Consider the following 25,235-nt stretch of genomic DNA (forward strand, 5'->3'; position numbering starts at 1 on the left):
CACTCTCTGCCTTCCCTTTCATTCCTCAAAGATTTATTTGGGCTCAGCAACAACCAGAACCTGTCATTGGGGACTTTGCTCCCTCATGGACATTTAAAACCAGTTATTTATAAGTAGCTGTTGAAGTAAGCAAAAGGCAATAGCACTGGTATCAGGAAAGTGGTTTTTTTGTTGTCCTTGCAAAAGAAACGTGCCTCAACCTGGCCAATTATAAATCTCTAAAACCTGGTAATTCACCAATAGCAGAAAGCACAACAGACATTTTCTCAGGATTTAATCTGCATAAGGTATTTACTAAACCCTGGTATTAACTGGTTTCTGCCAACCACACAGAATAAAAGTAGGAATTCCACTATTTCTTAATGCTTTTGCTGTCAAAGAGAAAGGATGTTTGAAATTTAATCTAGAATAGGTATACTCAGCATGAGAAATCCATGTCAGACTTCCCTGCCCCCAAGGATGTCATCCAATTAAAGACTGCATCATTAGGCACACACATACCAGATCTGCTCTCATTCTGACAATGTATATTAAAAAAAAAAACCAAACCCCAAACCAAACGAAACCCAAAACACTTAGTTCTGCCTTCTTTCAACTTTTTTAGTATGGTACGTGACAAAAGGTCAACTTTTCCCTTTGGTTGGCAGTATTACAGGATTAACACAGACCCTTATATCTGTAAAAGACAAAAGCTGCTTTCGCCACTGCTTTCAGTTGCACATGACAGTCACAACCATTCCTGAAAACTGCTGCTAATCCAAATCTAGTTCAAAGTCCAAAACACTCTTGTGATTATACTGTTATCAGTTTTGGATAGCAATATTCCTTGAGGCAAAGAAATCATTTCCCTTATGAAAAGGATAGTGAGACAGACTTTATTTCTCTAGCTTTACTCTCAATTAAGAAAGCTGCACTGATCTATAATGATTAAAGTATGAAGTATGGAAATTTCCTTCCAAATTAATCTTCTCTTTCCATCATTCTAACCAGCCTGTATTTAAGAATCAAAGCATCCAAGGGCTGATACAGACTGAGTGACATCTGCTCTCTGAAATTCTAGTATCCTTCTTGCTTTTCTCAGGCTTCTAACAAAATCACTGTTACCTGTGACAGCCACAGGTGAGCTGACTTGGATTTAGTATTCCAAAGCTGTGAAATTCCAATACCACTTATTTAACCCAGGCACTCAGAAAGGAGAATATTTATCTGCTAACACACAGTATGAAAAATGTTTCTAGAAAGAATGTAGAGTTTTTTTGTAGTGTGGTTTGTTTGTTTTGTTTTGTTTTTAACACAGTTCTCTTATAACACTTTTCCTGGTGTTTAAGGGAAAAATGTATGAACTTTCTTTCAGCGTTAAGTTGATGCCATACCAATTTTCCTTCAACCTTTTTTTAAACACATAGGACAATTTTTTTTCTCCTGTATACCTATTACTACTTTGGAAAGGTAAAACACGTATTAGACATTGACGTTTATTTTTTAAGGGAATAAGATGCCACAAAGTAACAAATGACAGCAAAACACAGATTAGCAGATATAGAAATTTACCTTGCTGAGTATTCTGTTCTTGAGTTCGATTCACAGTGAGGTCTAGAGGGCTATCCTGTTCTTCCTGAAGGGAGTTTTCCGTTTGGTTCATTTGGACACTTTTACACATCAGACTTGGTTCAAACGATGAACCATTTCTGTTCTCTTGAATTTTGCTACTTTTTGAAATGTACTCAATCGCAAACTGACGGATCATTTTTTTCATTAATTCCTGAGCAACTAGGGGAATGTTAGGATCACAGTTCTGAGGAAGATCTAGGAATAAAAAAAACACAGGCAACAGATATATTAAGAGTCAAGCTTAATTACTTTTCTTGTAATAAACACTTCCCATAAGCACACAAATGTACATAACAAGTACATGTGTCACGAATGTAAAAATTCAGATGCCCAATAAATTTTTCTTATGAGCATTCCTAACTGGAGGTCACTTGGAAGAACATATTTAGCACAGATCAGTAATTTTTACCATATTCCTTTATCACAGCATGCAAGTAAGACTGTGCGGGTTGCATTATTTATGGGAGTCAGAATGTGCATTTACTGTTTGCAATAAGTTGAATTTTCATTTGCAGACTGTTTCCTGTTTTGAAAATAAAGAATTTTGAATAAAACCAGCAAAAGTTAAATGAGCTGTGAATTAATACAGAAAGAAGTTACTTTCAAAGAACAACCATAACAAAATAATGTGTAGTAAAGTGTAGTTCTAAAGAGTAACGTAACATAGAACACTTGGACTTTTGAGGAATTGACCTCAAAAAGAAAAAAAAAAAAAAAGATTTATCTCACCTTCAGATTAAATTAAAATACCCACTGTAGATTCAGGATTGAAATGTCAAAACTGATATGATGCTCCTTAAAATGTCCCATACAATTTAAGGTAATACAAGCAATTGAATACAAAAATAAAGCTGTAAATTTTTATTGTAAAATATTACAGGATTTTCAGGATATTTCCTAAGCGCTATCAATGAAAACACTTGTAAGATAAGGTTTATTTCCTCTTCTACACTGGGTGTACTCTATTTTTTGCTTGTGTATGTAACAGTCCCATGGAAAGTAGTATTTCATTTTAGAAACAACAACAATAAAACAATTAAAGGATCAAACATGAGATACCTCTGCTTTTATTTTAATGTTATGTCAGCTAGAAAAAAGTTAAACCTCTTATTAACAAACATAGATGAAACTACATTTGTGAATCAGCTAAAAGAATCCTAACAGAAGCACCAGATAGAACAAAACAAAGAGGTGTAACAACATAAATAAGCTGTGTTACTACACTGATGACTGCAATACTTCATTTCCCAAGACAAGCAAAACTGCCCATGCTCAGAGATCTGTATCTTCCTTGAAGTGGCAGTAGTAGTACTCACTTCACTATCCCACTTTTCCTTCTTTCCTCAACTCTACACACATACACCCCCCCCCCCAAATATCCTTTTCAATGTTTTAACCATCCTTGAGTTCACAGGTAATGAGTGAAGCAGTTTTCAATCCAGAAGGGACAGGGATTTAAAGATTTAAAAGTGTGAATGTGATACAGGAGAATTAGCTCTTAGGTCCATCTTGATTGCCTGAAAGGAATACCAAAGGACATGATTCTGTAGTTACTGGGATACTAAAGTTAGTCTGAAACAGATAAGACAGATGATAAGTTGAGTTTTGTTTTCATGGAAATGGAGAAACTGAAAGGCCTGGACTGGGGATATGTTTGCATGCAAAGTTTCCTAATAGATAGTTTGGGGATCATTTTCACCAACAGAGCATTGCAAGGAATTACAAACACACACCTATGAGATCTGCTGTGTGAAGCATATGAGAGGGCAGCTGACTGTTCAGATGCTTTCTCTCAAGACCTTTTGGTTGGTCTCTCAGAAGTGCTTTATGAAGTACAAGTGAAGGTCCAAGATTTCCAAAGACTGAGTACATGCTAGACATCTTGGGTTCAACAGAACTTACCCAAGGCATAACAAAACAAGTCTGCTTGTGGTTAAAGCTCTATCTTCTGACAATCTTTCAAACAGATCTCTACCACAATATCTAAAATTGACAGGTGTTTCTAGGAGAGAGGTATGAGGTAAAATTCGAAATGATGGAGAAAAGAGAAAGATTTCTCCCTGCCATGTAACATCCAGGCATCAGTATTCTTTCTTTATATTGTTATTTCCTGATCCTAAATAATGAATCCAGAAAACGTTCAACTGGAATTTTATCATCCTAGAGACACAAATAAAGAAAAAAATTCAATAGATATTAAGCAGTAAGGTAATAGGTGTAAAAGTGCTAATATATATATAAAATAAAACAAAAGAATAAGGAAAGTTAAGAGATAGAACTGAATAACTGAATTTTCTAGGAACAAAAGTGTTTGCATGATGGGAATGGTAGTTCTAGACAATGAAAACTGCTGATCAATAACTTAGCTTAAAAAAACCCCACCAAAACAAACAAAAACAAAAATCCGACAGTCTGTAATCAAGAAACTCATACAAAATTAAATATACAAAACATTATCATATTACATAGAATAATACAATCACACTATTATACTGAATAGTCTATCAGATATCTGGTCTGGGATGACCCTGCTCATATCAGAAATTAGTTTTTTGCATGCACCCAAGAAAAACTACTTTGATGACTTCTGGATAACAGGGGACCATCCCTGCAAATGGGAGAGAAGAGTTATTTTAAAGGCACAGATCATATCAGGATGTAACAAGCAAAAGACCATAGAGTGCAAGGGACACCTGCCATTAGCTGGAGAACACAAAAGCCTGGAACAAACTTCTCCTTATTAATCACCATCCCCTGCATCAGTTATTATTAAACTGCACAACAAAACTCATTCAGAACTGTCAAGTTTCTACTGCCTTCCTATTCCAATTTAGACTATTCACACCGGTAATAGCCAAGCATATATTGCTTTTAGACACTTGAAGGAGAAGTCAGCTTTTCCATTAGGAGCAAAGTCATCTTTTGACCTAGTTGGAATAAGAAAGCATTTTTTTTTTGTTCTTATAACAAGTTCTTTAGCGTTAGTTTTTATTTTTTTTTAACTTCCCAATATTCCCTATGGAAAAATAAATGCAGCAGAATTCCTCATATATTCAACTGCTACAGCTATTGGTAGTTTACAGATTCTAAGTTAATTTACTCTAAAAAGGTAATACAGAAGTTGGGGTGTGTGTATACCTCTGAGCATATGATCCGAAAGATGTGCTCCAGGGATGCATCTGAAGTGCTCTTGTTGCTAATGCAAATTCAATCTACAGGGTGAGACTCAGGTATTCTAAGATTAACTGCCATAAATGCAAATGGTGTTGCTATCACATTGACTGTTCTATATTGTAAATCATTAAATGGTAAATCATGTTGGAAGTACCTTGGGAGATCTCTAGTAAAACTGCTTGTTCAAAGCAGTGTCAACTATGAGGTCAAATCAGGTTTCTCTGTATTTTACATAGTTAGGTCAGGAGTACTTCCATGGATGGAAACTGCACAACCTCTCTGGGTAGCATGTTCCACTGCTTGCCTGGCCTCATTTTTCCTTACACGAAAAAGAACTTCTAATTTCAACTTGTCTGTAATCTGTCACTATCCTGCTATGCACCACTGTAAAGGCTTTCGCCCTCTCTTAGAATCATTAATACTCTATGTTGGAAGGGACCCATCAGGATCATCGAGTCCAACTCGTAGCGCTGCACAGGACACCCCAAGAATCACATGAGCCCGAGAGTTTGTCCAAATGCTTTTTGAACTCTTGGTGCTGTGACCACTTCACTGTTCCAGTGCCCAACCACCCTCTGGGCGAAGAATCTTTTTCTAATATCCAACTAAACCTCCCCTGACACAACTTCAGGCCGCTCCCTCGGGTCCTGTTACTGGTCACCACAGAGAAAAGATCAGTGTCTGCCCCTCCTCTTCCCCTCATGAGGAAGTTGTAACTGCAATAAGGTCTCCCCTCAGTCTCCTCTTCTCCAGGCCGAACGGACCAAGAGAACTCAGGTGCTCCTCATATGGCTTCCCCTCAAGGCCCTTCACCATTTTTGTTGCCCTCCTTTGGAAGCTCTCTAGAGACTTAATGTCTATTTTATATTGTGGCACCCAAAACTGCACACAATATTCAAGGTGAGGCCACACCAGTGCAGAGCAGAGTGGGACAATCCCTTCCCTTGACCGGCTGGTGATGCTTTGCCTGACGCCCCCCAGGCCACGGTTGGCCCTCCTGGCTGCCAGGGCACTGCTGACTCATATTCAACTTGCTGTTGACCAGGACTCCCAGGTCTCTATCCATGGCACTGCCTTCCAGCCTCTCATTCCTCAGTCTGCATATATATTCAGAGTTGCTGGAAATCTGCTCTTGATCCATTACTATTAATGCTGGTTTGCTTCTTGATGGAGAATGAAGCTGTGGATGTTTAACTTGTATTATAAGGAAGAAGCAATTTAGAGCAGTTTGAAGTCAGAAATAATTTCCTGCAGCTCTCCAAATGTTATAGAACACAAACGAGTGCTGTAAGATCTCAAAGGAAAGAAGAAAGTTATACAGTTTCATAACTATATTCTTTTTATACACTGTACATTCCTGAAAAAAAAAGACTAAGGTAAAGGCAACTTTTATATATTTTATCAATGTAACACTCAAGTTATCAAAAGATACACACTTGAAGTAGGTTACATAACATCTAATTACTTGCCTTCAATGGCTGTAAGTCTGCAATGAAAACAGACCTGGAGCATTTCTCTTACATGGACATGGTGCTGGGCCTGTTCAGCCTCAGAGGGGACCTCATCACTATCTATACGTGTCTGTTGGGAGGGTGTTAAGAGGATGGAGCCAGGCTCTTCTCAGTGATGCCAAGCAGAAGGACAAGAGGCAATGGGCAGAAAGTGATACACAGGAAGTTCCACCTGAATATGAGGAAGAACTTCCTTACTGTGCAGGTGACTGTGCACTGGAACAGATTGCCCAGAGAGGTTGTGGAGTCTCCCTCACTGGAGATATTCAAGAACCATCTGGATGCAACCTGGGTAATGTGCTCTAGGATGGCCCTGTTTGAGCAGGGAAGTTGGACCAGATGACCCCACTGTAGTCCTTTTTAACCATACCCATTCTGTGATTCACAGTGGCAAAGTTCTGCTACACATGAGAAATTTGTAATAAGTCATATAAAATTTTTAAATGGAATGAAACATATTCTGGGGCAAGAGAGGCATTAGATCTCTGGCCTTCATATCACTACTAAATATTTCTTAATTATTATCAGCAGATGGCACCAGATATACTTTGTATGTCCTAAAGAGTCTTTATTCTAAGATGTTTCATTAGGAGTCACGATTATAGCTCCTTAAAAAGTTTTAAATCTACATGCCTACATCTGTTTAAACTCCTATTTTTCACAGTTGATTTAAAACACAAGGTATCTGTATTTAGTCCATAGACCTTTTACTCTAAAGATCGCTCTGATGTTCCTCCATTTTCTCTTAGATCACTGTAACCTGATGTTATTAGGATAAAAGATGGCTAAATGACACATTTGTACACTACAATATTTTCTGCTTGTGATTTTCAAGATTACAGTCAGAATGCAAGAGAAGAGTAATAAACATCATGTAATTATGACTAATTGCAATGATTTATTTTAATTCAAAGCTCATGTTTAGGATTAATACTTACTCAGTTTACGTGCTGCAACAGCTTGTAACTATTTGAATTCATACTCTTAACTACTCTGTACATTATGTGTGATTATTAGACTACAATGTACAATATAATGACTGATGTGACTGACAGTTCAGAGTTACACATGTATTTGGCAGGACAACGAACAAGGAGTTAAAAGCTCCCAAAACAGTGTTCCACAATAGTATTCTATTTCTTGAAAATGCGTAATTTTTCATTAAAAAGTCAAACTAATGAATTAATTTCTCTACTGATACAACATCAAAAAGCAGTGAAAAGCAGCAGGGAATTACAATCCTCTTTGCACCTTACAAGGCTGTTGTGTGAGTAGCAGGACTAAGAACACCTGGTTGTTTATCAGCGTGTTCCCTGCATTCACTCCACCTTTCCTCTTTTCAGAAAAAGGTCATGTTTTCTAGAACAACCCCGCCTCAACAGCCACTAAACTGTCCCAGCAATATTCTTAGCTGTACTCATAAAATTGTTCATGTCACTGTCAGATCACTGACAAGTTAAAACCAGAATACAAGAATTTATTCTGAGCCATGTATCACAATTAGTTAACTTGACTGATCAACAAACAGAAGGAATAAAGGCCAAGTCCACTCTAGTTTTCTGCTCTTGTAAGCATTCCACGTTTTTCCTTCCTCTACTCAGGTTGCAATTCTCATTACTCTATATACAGTCATATCTCTTAAGAATATTCTTAAATATAGTTGAAAATGACCGAGAAATTCAGAGTCAGTGAAGACAGTAACACTGGCAGGCAGGTGGTCAACACAAAAACTGTGCTTTACTTCCTTATGAAAGCAGCTGAAACCCTGCCATGCAGTCTTTCCTGATGAACTTTAAGAGGAATAGCAAGGCTGTCATATAAGCTTACTGCACAAGTTATGTCAGAGCTCTCAGAGATTACAGAACACCTTGCAGATTTTGAAAGGACAAATTAGATTTCTTAAAATTATTAATAAAAAGGAACTGCAGGCATTGGTTGAAGCAGTGTGTACATCTCAAAACTCCAACTCAGAAAGTAACACTTCTTTTTCTAAGTCTGAGATTATGTGTGCAAAATTACATTCTCATAGGTTTGTCAAATTATATATACATTGTCCAAGAAGCATAACCAGTTTATGACATCTGTGCAACTAAGACAGAACTATGCAAAGAACAGGAGAACTCAAAAATTCAGGGATATGGTATGATGTATGAAAGTCATATTTATGAATGGAAATATTTTGCAACATGAAATAGATAGCTAGAAACTATTAATAAAGAACTTTTATAAAGCTTACAGGGAAATTATTATGGGAAATGTGGCAATGAAGATACTTGACAGAGCAGCCCAGAGAATTTGGAAAGATTCAAGTAATCCCAAACATTCTCCCTGTAATTTCGTTCCATAATTCCTTAACTTCTATAAGAGCTTCTCATATTTCAGTCTTCTCTTGGTGGATCATGTCCTGAAGGTAGAACGTGATTCACTACCATGAATGCATGCAAATAACCCTTTCTTTTTAATTTGTTTTTGTTTAAAGAGTTCACATTAATACTGCATGGAAAAATGAGCTTCTAAGAACACACAATGTGGAATACTAGAAACTCAGAAAATTAATAGTCCACGAACAAAATGTCCGATTAAGTACTTAAACAACCAAGGTTCTGCTATATAACAATGACCACGTCACATTCTATAATATTAATGATAAAAAAAAGGCTAATATGTATTCTTTAACGAAAGAAAATGGTTGTATTTTAACATCATGTAAGTGGAAAAGTACCACAGTCTACTCTGCTTACATGACCAAAAGGGTAAAGAGAGATGTTACACTTGGGAAAAAAGCATCTGGGTTTCAGATACATTTTTTAATGGGAACATCAGTGTTTGACGACAAGAATCATTTTGGCTTTGCTGAGGTGTCTGCTGAGCATAGGACTTTTCTACAGACAATTAACTACCAAACTGGCCTTTCACTAACACACAGTGAAGTTAGGTTGCTAATAGGAAGACACTGTCACTTACAGCATCTCCAGAGTTTACACATCTTGGCAGTAATTCTATCATCTCTTGTCCCAGATTCTACAGACAAGTTGTCATCTAGGAATGTCTGAAGCCTGTATGCTGCAGACAATCATATAATGTGGCTGCATGTTCTGAGATCTTCTGAACTAGTTTCCTGATAAGAAAAAAAACCCACCCTAAACCAAGACCACAACCAAATGCCCCAAAACTAGTCTGCAAATGAAAAAATCCAGTCATATACTAATTTGTTCTAAAATAAAAGGTTAATGAGACCAACAAATCCAACTCTTAAATTTGCTCACTAGTCTTAGAAGTTGTTCACAGAGCCCTAAACGAAACTGTGGTAGTTATAATAGTAAGAGGGTAGATCATCTTGAGGAGTTTGCAATCCAAACAAGTGTCACTCCATTTTAAAGACAGTCAACCAAGAATTATGAATTTTTTTGACAATGAAAGCACATCTGGTTTAGTACCAGGTATAAGATCTGTTCCTTAGCTAAGCAATTACTGGAAATTTTTTGATTCCTTTTTTCCTGAGTTGATAGCTGAACTCAAAAACCTGCATAAATTCAGAAAGCAGACGTGAGATTTTCTCTAGTAAAAATCTTCATCTTCCTTCCTAAAATCCAAAACAGTTACTTGAATACCTCATAAATTGGTTTCACATGTCCTTTACAATATTTTTTGCTTTTCACTTCCTGTAATTTAAACAACTTAAAAGACTTTGCTAAGACCTGAACTGAAGCAATATTCTTGGAAAATTCCTAACCAAGAATACAGAAGTCCTTCAGAGAATCACAAAAACAACTGGAAGAGACTGGCTTTGTTTTTTAATAGACAATTTTCATGTAGCATGATTGACCTGGCAGATAAAACACCTAAGGAAGATGCTAAAAGCCAAATGTTCTTTGTGAAAAACTTCACTAAGGTGAGGTCATGCCAAGTTTCACTTCTCTAATGATAAAAGTTCCTCTCAAGGAGTATCATCAAAAGGCAGCATCTCCAGCAGAAGCATAAAGCAGGCAAATGTTCGAAAACACTGTACACATCAAGACCAAGAAGAGATCTGAGAAAGCAGAAATATGAAGGAATTAAAATACCTGCCTAGGGAGATGCCATGCAACTGGGCCTGTGATGAAAATATAATAAGAATTTCAGAAGTAATGAGGTGCCATCTTCACTGGACATTTTATTTCAAACGGAAAATAGCTTGTTTTAAAGAAAGGCAAGGAACAAAGATAGACTCAAAATGCTCTTGCACTCCACATAAAGTTCTTTAAAATGCAAAAAAGCAAAATGTAGACTGAATAGACACACAGTACATACACCCCAGGTTCAAGGGTATAATAATTTCTCCTGCTACAGCATAGTAAAAGGGAGAAAACCAACTTTGTTTTTTTCTCCCACTTATGTGACAGAAGAGAGTGTGTCTAATTCTTTGTTAAAAGTAAGAGAGGGCTGTCACCCTAGCCATACTCAGCTATTCTGACATCCAAGTACACCCACTAACCCCAAGAAAAACCTGTGAAGATTGTAGTTACTGAGTAAAGCTTCATTCACTTTTCTTCATTCACAGGAAGCTAAGGAACAAAATGAGTATTTCTGCTGCTGTTGACGGTGAATAACCAAGCAACTTTCATGAACCAAGCTGACTTGTCAGTCACTCATGTACTGCTATAACTTTTTGAGTTCCAAAGAACAGTCAAAGAATTGATGAGCTACTAAAAACTGTATTTTGAGAAGAAGTTTCAACCTCCAACTTGGATGTATTTGAAGGAGCAGCTTTTGTACAAGAAGATCCCAAATTCCATTTTGCAATCTGCAAAACACATTTTCTCACCTAAAACTGTTTTCCTTTTGAAAAACAGAAGTGAGAATTTAGGAATAGAAAATGTTTAAATACTTAAAATTCCAGAGAATGGCACCTGAAGTTGGCATGAGGACATGAGCTCATGGTAAAAAACCCCAAACCAATACAATTTGATGAACAGGGATTCAAGAGAATAACACATAATGCAACAGGACTAAGAGGAATGGCAAGTAGGAAGAGTAGTACTTCATCTGGTGATTCTAGTAAGCAAAGAAAAAGATTAGGGAAAACCAAAGGAATAAGGAAAAGAAACAGCAGAAACATTTATTTCAATAGATAAATAAAAAAATACTTAAGAATCTAAATCAACCCTGAATACTTTGATTCTTCTAGATTTTCACCATATTTCTTAATATAAAAGACATGTTTTTATTACCTTTCTTTCGAAAGAGTGCATTTAGATAGTTTTCTGCTTGGCATTCAATCTTATCAGTGTTGGACTGGCCCTGAGATGACAGTTCCTCTGTAGGCGTTGACTGTGAAGAACCGATAACTGATGCACGATCCTAGAAAAGATATGAAGATCATGACATCTCTCAGAAGTTAGTCTGCTGGTAGTGCAACATACAATGAATTACTGAGCTATTGAATTAAATAGTTTGATTTTACTGGTTCTATCTTGAGTCAAAATGCAGAATTAACTTATCTGCAAAATTAAATTCTCTGATTCTTACTTTCATACCAAAAAATGGGTGTTAGGGAATAATGTTTAATATCATGTTCATACTTACACTGGCTGTTTCTTTGTGTAAATTACAAAAGGAACATTTCTCATCCATAGACCAGTCAGTTAGCTCTTCTGGCTCACAGTCTTAAAGGAAGAAAAGAAAGCTAGATGTTTTAAACAAGTAAAAATGGATTTTGAAAACAAAATACACATCCTACAATTCACTTAAGTAAATTCTGTCAATAATCTGGTATGTGTTTATTAGTACACTGCATTCAGCAGTATTCTATTCTTCAGATATTTCCAAAGTCTTGTCTGATTTGTACACCTCAACTTACAAATAGCAGAGAGCACCCTTCTTAAAAGGCAAGGCAAACTCATGCAATTCAACTGTCATAATTACTGAAGGCATCTGAATACTGTAAATAAAGTGATGAATTGCAGACATTATTCTTTTTAACAAAGCGTGCAAACTTGAAGTAAACTAAGCTAGGAATTAGGATATGAACTCCTCACCATTCAAGTTACATAAATTTTACTTACAGTATTTTAATTGATTTGATACCATCACCATAGGTAAACCAAAGCCATATACTCACTTCTAGCACTTGATTTATCTAGAAAAAATATCTTTATATGTTTTGTCAGAAAATGTACTTTGGTCTAGAGGGAATATAGGACTTAAATCTACATCGCCTATATCAGGTCCAGTCTTCTACTGAATCAAAACACACCAGCTACTTTCTTTAAACAAGCTATTGAGCTTCATTTCAAAATTAAGAAGTTTTCCACCTATACTCTTCTCTTCCCAATCAGGAATTGCTTCAAAGCTTTTCCCAAATGAACGGTGCTAATAGTTAAAATTAAGTTTCTAATTTCTTGTTTAAAATTAACACACATGGCAGCTTGGTTTTGTGGCACCATTATTCTTATACCCATGAACAATAACTTTAGGCATTTAGCATCTTGATGTATTTACAGAGAATACCATTATGCCCTTTGCATTTAATTTTGCAGCTAATCTAGTTCACCTGGTTTTCTCTCATGAGATTCAACTCCACATTTTCTGCACCAGTCTCACTTGAACACCTGTTTCCTGAACAGGGTGACCAAGATCTCAAGATGATGTCTTTTACATTTAGATCAGACTTCCTTAAACTGTAGGCAGTACTTTTCCCACAGTATCCTAGTTATGTCTTTATCACTGCTACAGTCTTGGTAGGTGAATACAAATATGATTAACTAATACACCAAGGTCCTCTCCATCCTGCTCATTTCCAGTTCATGCACTTACAACCTAAACAACTTTTTCATCCTCCATTATTAATTACCAAGTATGTTTCCTCCTTTTCTCTGTACCACTAAATTACAATCACAGTTTTGTTAGGCAGGTTCTTGAGATTATCTGCTTTCAATAGCACATGATGGTAGGCTGACCTTGGCTGGCTGCCAACCCCCAACCCAGTGATGCTGTCACTCCCCCTCCTCAACAGGGCAGCGGTGGGGAAATAAGATGGTGGGGAGAAAATAAGAGGAAGAAAATAAGAAAAACTTGTGGGTCAAGATAAAGACAGGGAGATTACACTTACCAATTACTGTCACAGGCAAGTCAGACTCAACTTGGGGAAAATCCATTTCATTTATTGCCCATAAAAATAGATTTGCATAATGGGAAAGGGAAAACACTAAACCACCTAACCACCCCTTCTTCCCAGGCTTCAGCTTCACTCCTTCATTTCTGAGTCTTCTCCCTCCTCCCCCATCCCAAACAATGCAAGGAGGATGGGAAACAGGCTGTCCTCAGCTCATAACAGTTCCTCTCTGCTTATTGCTTTTCCTCATTATTCCCTGGCTCCAGCCTGGGGTCCTTCCCACAGGCTACAGGCCTTCACAAACTGCTCCAGTGTTCTTCCCACAACTGCAGCTCTTCATGAACTGCTCTAGCATGTCTTTTCCATAGGGCATAGCCCTTCAGGAAGAGATCACTCTGCAGGCCCACAGTTCCTACCAGAAAACCTGCTCCTGCATGGGCTTCTCTCTATGGGCTGCAATTCCCAACAGAAGCCTGCTCTGTGGGCTCTCCATAGGCTGTAGCTTCCTTCATGGCATCTCCACCTGCTCCAATGTGGGGTCCTCCATGGGCTGCAGCGTAGATATCTGTTCCAACGTGGTCCTCCATGGACTGCAGGCTCTACCTGCTTCACCATGGTCCTCTCCATGGGCCACAAGGGAATCTCTGCTCCAGTGTCTGGAGTACATTCTCTCTCCTCTTCCTTCTCTGACCTTGCTGTTGGTAGGGTGGTTTCCCACTGCTCATCATCTCCCATCTTCCCCCCACAACTCCTGAGCTTTTACTTTTTCTTAAAGATATTATTACAGAGGCACTATCAGAAATAAAATGAGTCTGAAAAAAGTAGGTTCTTCAGCTGAGTATGAACACAACCCAAGTAACTCCATACTATTATTAAAATCTATTTTACTCAACTCTAAAATACTAATTAAGAACAGAACTTTGTTTTAACATGTTATATGCTTCCAGGGATGCAAGTCAGCAGTTTCTACAGGCTGGACAGCTGATGATCAAGAAACAGACATGGGATTTTTCTTGACTGGACAGTAACAAGAGATACTGAGTTATTTTTGCTGAATTAATCTAGCTGTTGCAGCCTGTTAGTTATTCCTTTAAGATATACACAGATGAAAAAACTGGCACTATTCCTTCATACAAAGTTCAGGGTTTTCCTTGCAACCACGAAAAAATCTATTTACGAACCTTGGGATTCTACACATAACTCTAAGACAGGTTTCATATTTTCAGAGAAATTCTTCTGCCTTGGAATCCTGAATTTCCACTGTTAAAAGTCAAACTAAAGAGTGATCCTTGTGTACTGCCAAAAAAGCAAACCTTGAGAAACATCAGCTCTACATAACATTAAACTTATTCAAAGTAGTATAAATCATGTAGGATAGTATAAATCATGTAGTAGTATAAATCAAGTATGCCAGTGAGCTAAGCAAAACTGACATCAGACAGCAGATATATACAAGATATATCAAATGCCAGACATCTAACAGTCTCGGGTCACCATCACAGGAAACATACTGAGATCAGTATTAAGTTTTTAACTACAGATAGGCATCTTCAAAAGATCAGAGGCACAGACAGAACCTGAAGCAGAACAAACTTTCCTTGGCTGCGTTCAATTTAGGGTGACGATCACCCTGCCCCATTTTATCTTGCCTGGGGTCAAATGATGCGAGATCTGCAGAAAACCTACAGTGCTTTCAGCCCACAAGAAAAAGTTGTTAACACTGTGCAAAGAGCATTTTAATACTAAACACAGCACAGATTATTACCTGAAACCAAAGCCACTTACTACAAAGCTGTTTCCGTTTCTTAAGAATAAAACAGTGAATTTCGACAAAAAAAAAAACTAACTTTTTACGCTTCTTAGGGCACTCAAACCTTTGTTTCCCCAAACCATTTTTCCCAAGGAGTCATGCCAAATTAAGCAAATTAATTCAGACATCTGTAATGCTGAACAGATTCCATGTTTACCTCTTAAAATATGAAATAGTTGTCTAGTGAATCTGAATATAAGATAGCTTAAAAAATTCAATCCTTACTTTCCAGTATTTTCTGATTATAATCATATCCCAATAATTTTTCCAGCTATTTGTGACAATTCTGAACAAAATACCCTCTTTCTTTTTATATAGCACTACTGCTTCCTAGTAAATACATTAAAACATCTGAGGTGTTTATCATGTTCCTTCATATTTTTAATTTCATAAATACTCAAATTATATTAGATTTGTGTTTCTAACATAATTGTTCACTACTATAAATACTCTAGAACAACATACAGAAAAGTAAAACACACTCTCAAACCTTTCATCCTGTATAAAGAGAAAGAACAATGAGAGCTGCTTTTCTCCCACTAGACACTGCTTCTACTCTGTGGTTAAGAGAATAGAAACCCAGCACCTAATCCCCAAAAAAAGAAAGTACACACATACCAGCTGATTAGAGGAAAAGCTTTCTAACAGTTTAGCTAAATATCCATAAGTAGAATGTAAAGAATAACAATTTACATGTGAATCTACTTAGCTGAAAATGGGTATAAGCAAAGGATTAGAAAGCCCTAAAGATTCAATAACATAAGAAACCTCAGTTCAGAGCATGACCAAGGTCAGATGCCAAGATATAGAACTTGACACCTCTGCAACCAGAAGCTGCACTATCAAAGCAGTCAGGAGACAAACCTGGTGCTGAACAATGGTGACAACAAGAACCATTTAAGCAAGACCAAAATAAACCCTACATATACAAGAACTTCAAGATATGAAAAAAGATTATTTTCTTTGAAAAGCATAAAAACTTAGTAAAACTGAAGCGTACCTTTTACCATTTAAATTTGTCATTAAAGTTTATTATTTGCTCAAGTAACTTTGAGGAAATACAATACAATAATTTAATCTATAGATCAAATACTATTTCAAGACAAAACTAAGAAATATATCAATCATGTTACATTTTATGCACATTATTGGGGTTTTTTAAGTCACAATTGATAAAGCCAACAATTTAAGAGAAAAAAATGCTATTGTAGCTAAGCAGCATGTATTTCAGCTGATTCTCACACACTTCTGCACAAGAAAGCCACAAAATTTCTTGAGGTATGTTTGTGGAAACATACTCTTGCCAATGAGCCACAACATTGCACGTTGACAGTATTAGTTTAGTGGTTATGATGAGGAAAAATGAACACCTTAAAAGACGCAGCAATTCAAGCACATTGCTAAGAGTCTAAAACCTTGGGTTCTGATTCTACCAGCTGTATTTTTTAACCAAGGCAAATTACTTACTTTGTATCTTAGTTTCATTATCTGTAAAGTGAAAAGTGGCACTTACGACAGTGGAAAGATTTATACAAATTTTACTTGAGAGTTCTATATTAAATTTTATATGAAAAGTTAGACCTCAAATCAGAAATAGCATTGCATCCTATACTGATGATAAAGTTGCCCTCTACTGTGCTGTGTTTTGTACAAACAATTTCACACAGCATTACTGAAGTTACAGATACTGTATCTATAAAAATGAACCAAAAATAATAAGGTAAGGAGGGCATCCCAACCTAACATGCCATCTATCTCCTCTGCAGTTGCTTTAGAAGTACAATCAATTTTACAGATGCATTGAACACGGAAATAGGCTTTAACTGTTGAAAAACTCTTGCACATTACTGACACATTCTTAGAAATTGGAAGAAAAAAGCTTTGAAACTTTACATTTTAGATAAACATGAATTTAATTTGCAGGATAAAGTCACAGGGGCATCGAATATCACAGATCTGCAAGCAATGGAAATATCAGATTTTAAACAGGTAAGAAATCTTCAACAGTGTGAGACAAATAAGTTAAAACTTTTCCCATAAGACAGCTCAAATACAAGCATTCATGAGCTCTGAAGGAGCAATATAACACTTTACTGTGTAGTGTATCAGGCTCCTTTAGCTGTAGCAGTTAGATTTTGAAAAAAAAAAAAAAATCAGCACACTATTTTAAAAAAATGTGAAACCTTTGATGCAAAAACCCCAAAACTTTAATCACTAATCACTGTAAAGCCCAATATATACAACCAAGAAAAAAAGAGAAAAGATAGTGCACACATAACAATATTCTGTTCCCTTTTCAAATGTGCTTGCTTGTCACAGCAGATGGGAGTACTATTCATGAAAACAAGCTTTAATCCAAATTTATACATTTCTTAAATGTTTTTATGTCTTACTAGTAGCATGCTTAGCTAGAGACAGGAAAAAAATATTCTGAAAACATCAGCAAAGTAGTATTTCAAGTTCTCCCCTTTCCCCTTGAAAATACTGTGTTATGTACATGATACAGGCCAAGGAACTTGCACATTATGAAGAGGACAAAACCATAACCAAGCTAAAGCAATCATTCCAAAACTCTTCTAAGGAAAGATATACAGCACATGCCACTCTGCCTCATGTACTAGCACTACATAAGTTACATGCTTTACGAATTACCCTATCAGATAATGAATTGTAAAGAAATGAGATGGAACATTCTGAAGGTATGAATACAGAAAGAACTTTTTTTTAAGCCAAAAAATTAACTTGACAAAACACTTTTTTCAACACTTCAAAGCAATTTTTTGCTGGATAGTCCTCATCTTGTCAAAGAGAGATAAATCATTTCATACTTAACCAAGGACTCAGATGTTATTAACAGTTATTCCAGCAAAATCAAACCCATTTGGCCTAAGACTAGGTCTTATAAGGGTAATGGTAAAGGTATATATATAAACACACTTCAGTATAGATAAGACTTTATATATATGAAATATATAAAATTAAAACCTTTGATTTATATGTAACAAAGACGTTTTATACACACACACACACACATATATATAAAAAGCCTAGACTTTCTTGACCACTAAAAGACCAAACTAGCATTCACTACCTTCCTTTTCACAGTTAATGTCAATAGGAAGCTGAACAGCTTGTCTTCCCTTTCTAAAAGATGTTCAAAAACAAAGTAGGAGAAGCAATATTCCAGAAGACTAAATCTTTCTCATGAGAACTTCTCACGAAAACTTAGCTAATCTTAAATTTCCCTATACAGGAACAAAACCTAGGTATCACTTTACCAAGTGTTTTGCTTAGGCACAGTACTGACAAGAACATCATGAAATGAACATTGGAAAGAAAAGCATAGGAAGAGTTCCTTTTTAGAATTCTATTTCTACTTTAAACTACCTTTAGCTAAAAGAAAAACCAGTGAGTTAAGGTCATTGCACTAAAAGCTGACTCATTTACCTTCAAATAAACTGAGGTCTCTTCGTAGCCTTGGTCCATAAAGCCCTTCTAAAATACTTTCAAAACCTGGAGACAAAAGAAACATTTAAAACGGTCAATCAAAACTTCTTCAAATAAAGCAAATTTGAGAGCACTGGCAACAAACATTCTCAAATTCTGAGAGCAATCCCAAAAATTGTTAAATTTATGACACAAATATTTACTTCTTCCACTATAGTACTACTCAACAGAATTAGGAGATAAAAATAAGACAAGGCAACTGCCATCTGCCCACAATCAGCCTATTAAGCCGTGCCCCAACAACCTCATTAGACTTAAAATAACTACCACAGAATCTTAAAGGTGGGAGGATTAGCCTCATAGCTCTATACAAGTGAAGTAGTCTCTGTCTTACACTGGAAATCAGAGTAATGCATGGAGAGGTGAAAGAGAAAAAAAAAGGAAATCTTCAACTTCAGAAACTTCTCATTTACGACCTCCTGAAATTACATAATCTGAGTAGGCTAATATTCCTACAAATATAAAAAAGCAAGCTTATTTTGCTTCTGATACCACAACAGTACTCCCTAGTCCTCTGTATCCATATAAAAATGTTTTAAAATTGAGGATTAGATAAATCCAATTATTTTCCAGATTTACCAGCTAGTCTGTTTAGGTATTTGGTAAAAATCACATACTGCAATAAGGGAGAAGAGACACAGAGCAAATCAAATGATTGGAAAAAAACCAATGAAAAACAACCAAAAAAAAAGAGAAAAAGAGATGCATGACAACTGATGAAATATGGTGAGAATTTACATCATCAATATAACAGAAGTTTTGTTCAATACAGAAACAGTTTCCAAGTGCCCCCCTTTCTCCTCCTTCCAAATAATAAGCTTACTTGAAAATAAGAGGATAATTCAAAGCAGCATTTGAAGGTTCTCATTCCTTATACTAAAAGCCTGTCTGTATTATATATGTAGCTATTTTACAGAACTTTGCAAGACTATTTTATCATCACACCACATAAAAGACACCAAAATCTTCAGGAAACAGCTACCATCAACAGAGAACATTTAGAATCACAAAATTTACTCATCATGTGATGCCTTTTAAGACAACACAACATCCTGCTCTCTCGTCAAAAGTTACATTTACTTTTTGGTTTAGATCGTATGCACACTAGTATAAGAAAAATAAGTACCATATCTTGAGTAGAAAAGGGAAGCTATCTTAACACATTGGAGCTACTCAGATTGACAGGTTAGATTTTGTTAAAATTTGCATTATAAAATAATTTTAACATATGGACTATATATTATGAAATTCAATCAATTACAATTATACTCAGTTATACAATTATATTCATATGAGAGGACACAAATTAAATGTTAAACCTACTGTCCACTCACAAATATATATGCACACATTTTTTAAACAGTAAAAAAAGCCACAAAGCAAAAATCCAAGGCCCAAGCTTATACTAAAATTTACCTTAAAGCATTATCCACCAACTCTTAAAATCAATGTAATACAAATTCACATCATATTAGCATTGCACAAATTCCTCTCTTTTCTGACTTCAAAGCGTTATGGACAAAAAAAAGCAAGAGAGGTGAAGTCTGAAGTTAAGATAGCAATTCTCCAGACATAACAGATTAGAAATATAATACACACTATTATGCATTGCTATGATCAATAATGTTATAAACTACAAGCCACTTTAGGTCAGCAGCTAGTTAGGTTCTGGCAAATTACTGTCACTGGGTAAAGAAGTGGATGAAGCATCTCTTCGAGAAATTCTGCTTATTTCAAAAGAGCAAACACCAACATCTATTTCTTAGTACTCTGTCAATCAAATAACAGGAAGGTTGTTTACCATCCCAGCCAGCATCCAAAACCTCCTTGCTCATTGGACATCTACCACCCCCCCAACCTGTGGAGGGTGTTGCTTGTTTCTGCCTTTACTTTTGTCCTTATCTGCCTGCCTTACTGCCTGCTCCTATCTATGCAAAAACATTATTTTTTTATTATCCTGAGCAAAGGACACACCAACCCACTTCTCTGTTAATTCACCAAACTTAGTTCCATCCTACCCAACTGCTTCTCTTCCAAGTCTTACAGAACTTCTCCATGGAGCCACAATAGATTTACTCTGCATGATCATTTGCTTCCTCACCTTTGGATACTGGACACCTTCTTTTAAAAGAACATTTAGTTTTACAATCTAAGAAAATCAAGAGAATCTTCTTCCACACCTTATTCTAAAATTTTCCCAGAAAACACCTGTATTACTTCCACACTCCACAAAGTACTTCTGCTGCCTTTCAGTAGGATTGATACAAGTTTAATTTAGCCTAAGCATGAAGATACAATCTTAGTTTCTAGTACAGCTACTGATAAATGTGTGCTGGCACTGTTTCATAAAATGCAACCACCTCAACACAGGCATTTCAATAAACCTTTGTTCTTCTTCTTGAGTCAATATGCATATGCAAACAGTAGTAGCAGTTTTGGAACTCTCCAGAACCTGAGGAGCCTACAGAAACCAGTCAGAAACACATTTTGCTTATATCTCTCATGATTCACTAACAAAAAAAATCTTCTCCAAAGTAATTTTACAGAATTTTCTGTCTCTTTGTGGTTGATTGCCTCTCTGATTCCAAATTGCTTTTCAAAAGTGTTACTTGAGATCTGACACTTCCTGGCTCTGAACTGAAAAGCAACACTGTTGGCTCTATTTACTTGCAATATTCCAATCTGTCCAACTCCTATCTCTAATAAATTTCTTCTGTTGTCTCACTTCTCATATCTTCATACAGAAAGAAGATCAGCTTTCTTCATTATCTCACACCCTTTAAGATCCAAGACAGGTTCCTCCAACAGTCTTCATAAGCAGAAATTCGTGATACAGCTAGTCTCTTAACCCAGTTACAAGTTTCCATAGTTTGCTTCTCTGAACAAAGTTGTGAACAGGTTTTTATCCTCTATATTAACTCTCACTCTGCCCCACCACCTCCTCTACCAACTCTACTCTTTCCTCACAGGGACTCCCAGAAGCTGGGAGGATGAAGCTATCATCTCCAGCAACAGGAAGGGGGCTCTCTTTTTCCATAGGTAGCTATTCAGGTGCCGAAAAGGTGAACAGCCCAGGAACAAGTTCCATCAGGTTTGGCATCTAAGCCTGATCCATGGGTCAACAGCCAAGGTCACTAAAAGGAAGCAACACGTGACAGTAATTGCAGAATCCCATGGGGCTTCTGCACAGCAGCTGGACTGGATGTCTTACAAATTCAGTTGTTTGCCTGTGGTCCAAACATGGAATGTTGCAGAGAAACTTTTATGGCTCATCTGGCCATTGCAATATTATCATTTGTTGCCCATCTACCTGGCCACTGTGATACTGCCAAAGGTGATCTTCAGCAGATCAGAGCTAACTACAGGAGCACATGGACAATGGTGAATGACACCAGGTGTCAATATAATAAATAACAGAGCCCAAGTGCTGATCCAGGGGGAACACTTTGTTAGGGAAAACACATCCCATGGATCAACATCTGACTACGTGGCTGCAGGAAGGACTTCATCTCTTAAGACAGCTCTGAGAAACAGAAAGCTTGAGAAAGACAGGATCCATTTGACTGTGCAAATCACTGCTAACAGGCTTGCCTCATAATGAGGTCTTCAACCTAGGTTTGTCAGGAAAGTGGAGACAGAAGCCTAGAAAGGAAGATAACGGCAGAAAGGGTAAATGCACAGGACAAGACACAATGAGGACCTTACAGTCCCCCTGAACAAGTGGCATAAGCAGGGACACACCTTAAGCAGCTCTATATGAATGCATTCAGCACAGGAAGCAAGCATGAGGGATTATAAAACTGAGCACATAATGATCTTACTGGGAGTACACAGTAGAGTGAGACAGTTCACACAACTGCTCAACTGCAGTTTAAGAAAGAAGAAGTGAGAAAGTCAAGGACAGTGCTCAGACTTTATACAAAGAACTTGAACAAATGGAGCCTTAGTGTGGAATGGGCTACAGGACAGTTGAAAATCCACCAGTCAGGATTCAACCAGGCAAACATCATGGTGAACATCTGTTACAGACTTTACAGACTGCCAATCAAGGGTAAAGAAGAAAAAAGGCTGCACAATCACCAGCTTTAGCTCCCATAAAAAAACCAGTCACCAAAACATATGCTGGAAATGCAACACGGTAGCGCACCAGCAACACAGAAGATTCTCTGGTGCTTGGAGGACAAACCTGCCTGAGGGGGTGGACAAGCTTAGCAGAAGATGCACCCTGCTAGCTGCTACTCATCATTAAGGAAGAGTTAATCAGTGATGTGACAGTTAACCGTGGTCTTGGTCACAGCAACCATGGGATGGAATTTAAGATCCCAAGAGAAGTGAGGAACCTGAGTAGCTGAATAATTTCCCTGGGCTTAGCGGTCACTGATTTACAACCCTCCCCCAGGACAGGGGGACTGCAGTGGAACTAGAAGTAGGATGCTGTACTATCTTGTCTAAACCAGGGAAGCCTTAAATGGGCCAAAGGCCTACGGCAATGTTTTTGCTGAGTTATCCTACTAACTATTTCATAAAGTCAGAGAAATTACAAAGTGAAGAGCAATTACCACTGCTGAGTAATTTAAAAACCAATACTTTGTGAATTAATTCCAGTATGTTATTTTAAGTGTCTCTACAAGTTTACTTAGATTTAAAACATGATTACTAAATCCAAAGGAAGCCTTCACAACTTTAAAATAAAATTTTCTTAAAGAGAAGCTACCTTTCAGCTGCTCACAGAGCTTTATGATTTAAGTTTCCCCTAATGTTTTATCGCAGTAAACTGCTTAGTGTCTGAAACATCGTAAAAGTCTGTCTGCATTAGAGAGTGTATGTTGCCATGTATAAACAGTACAGGCTGTAAAATTCATTGTAATGAATAAAACAGAGTAATAATTAAATGTATACATTCCATGGAAGCTTCCCAGGTTGTGCACGTTATACACACTTAGAGGTACTCAAGGAACACACAAGAACTCTTTTCTCACTGCGTGACCAGATAGTCCATTCTTCATTCTACTCCTCAGCAGCAGCAGCAGTGTGGCTGTTTATTATGAAAGCCTCTTCCATTCAGAAACTAGTAAATAGCCCAGTGGTCCCTGTCTCCACGGAAGCTATCGATATTCTACATTGCACTGAGTCTAGAGAAAATCATGAGGTATACTTAGAAATTTTAATACAAGGTTGGTCTAGGTTAATTTTGGACAGATGTAGCAATTGAACAATGATAAAATACAAATTGAGGTCAGACAGGTTTAGCTATACATTGGCTACTGTTTTTCCAAATGCTTTATCTTCATAATGTTTCTGAGATGAAATAGTTACTTCAGCCTCAGAGTTGAATTCAACACCTTCTCAAACTGCCTGTCTCCTCCTTCCCTCCCCACATCCTCTAAGTGATCACAACTGAGACTGCAAGTATGTTTTCAACAAATTTGAATGACTCAAATTGTGTGTCAGGAGAACAGCCAAAAAAGGAATAAATATCATGTCATAAGTGCAAGCTGACATTTGAGCACTGCTTTCAAATGAACCACTTGGTGGGTCTGAAGATAGGAAGGGTAATTACTATACAGCTGGAAAGAGAAGAGTAGTATACACACAGGTTGTATTAAAAAGCTTTCGATAGGCTCGGTACACTCTACGTCATACTAATTTCTTGATTCTTGTAGTCTTGTATATGGCCATATTAACTCCAGTATTTGCATGTTCTTTTCAAATGCAAGTCCATTTCATAAAAGGAAATATATTTTCATTAACCTTTGAGTCTTTGTTCTTTCACAAGTAATCTTTTCTTTCCTTTCCCATTTCCATGTTTCTATTTCAGAAGTAATTCGATTCTCAGACTTTTTCTTTAAGTCTACTGTATTTGAGACATTTTACTAAAATTTAGCAATTTTTAGTTTTGGGGTTTTTTTGAAAGCTTTTTACCTGTTCTTTAACTCAGTGCTAGAATACAATAATACTAAATCTCAAGGAGGGGCCTCACAAGACTTCGGCAAACTATAATAATGACAACTGTTGCAAGGGCCATATTGAGTACTTGCCTAGGCACCTGTAACAGGATAACTGGGAATTCATGTAACCACTGAGTTTAAAATAAGAAAAAAAAAAAGGTGATGGAAAATCCTATTAAAAGCACTGTAATTCAGAATGTCATCACATCAATGACCTCACAATAAGCCACCTAGAAAAACCTTTCACTTATACCTGCTCTCCCTTCCTCTGATCTGCAGCAGCTTTTTCCAGTTTAGGAAAGTATGAGCAGATGAACTGATAAAAGCTTTCAGTGAAAATACTTCTAAATAAATTCACCTTTGATTTGATATTTTTCTGAGCCATAACGACTGTTTTATTCATACTTCTGGATGCATATCAGAAATTGTAGATGAATACTCCTCACACAGATAGAAAAAATTGAAATGGAAGAGGCAAATGCTTAACAATACTGCTCATCTTATTCATATTTACTGCTCTAGTTTTCATCTTAACGCTGAAAGGTTACCTTTTAGATGAGATCCTACTGTTCTCTCTAACT

General features: G+C 36.8%; 1 protein-coding gene across 9 annotated transcripts in view; it reads right to left on the bottom strand.

Annotated features, from left to right (window-relative positions):
• The window catches only part of LCORL (ligand dependent nuclear receptor corepressor like), an 84,252-nt gene that overhangs the window by 38,436 nt on the left and 20,581 nt on the right, over positions 1–25,235 (bottom strand). For 8 of the 9 annotated variants that reach the window (XR_004356607.1, XM_032685415.1, XM_032685409.1 and 5 more), the window contains exons 2-5: positions 18,647–18,712; positions 11,862–11,941; positions 11,507–11,636; positions 1,552–1,806 (exon numbers count right to left, since the gene is read on the bottom strand). Coding sequence is in view for 8 of the 9 variants with exons in the window: in XM_032685415.1 (XP_032541306.1) it covers positions 1,552–1,806; positions 11,507–11,636; positions 11,862–11,941; positions 18,647–18,712 (531 nt within the window). In the remaining variant the exon portion in view is untranslated. Of the gene's footprint in view, positions 1–1,551; positions 1,807–11,506; positions 11,637–11,861; positions 11,942–18,646; positions 18,713–25,202; positions 25,228–25,235 lie in introns of those variants that run through there. The other variant, XM_032685413.1, reaches the window with a different exon arrangement.

This window comes from Chiroxiphia lanceolata, chromosome 4, assembly GCF_009829145.1.
Source record: "Chiroxiphia lanceolata isolate bChiLan1 chromosome 4, bChiLan1.pri, whole genome shotgun sequence".
Lineage (NCBI taxonomy): Eukaryota > Metazoa > Chordata > Aves > Passeriformes > Pipridae > Chiroxiphia > Chiroxiphia lanceolata.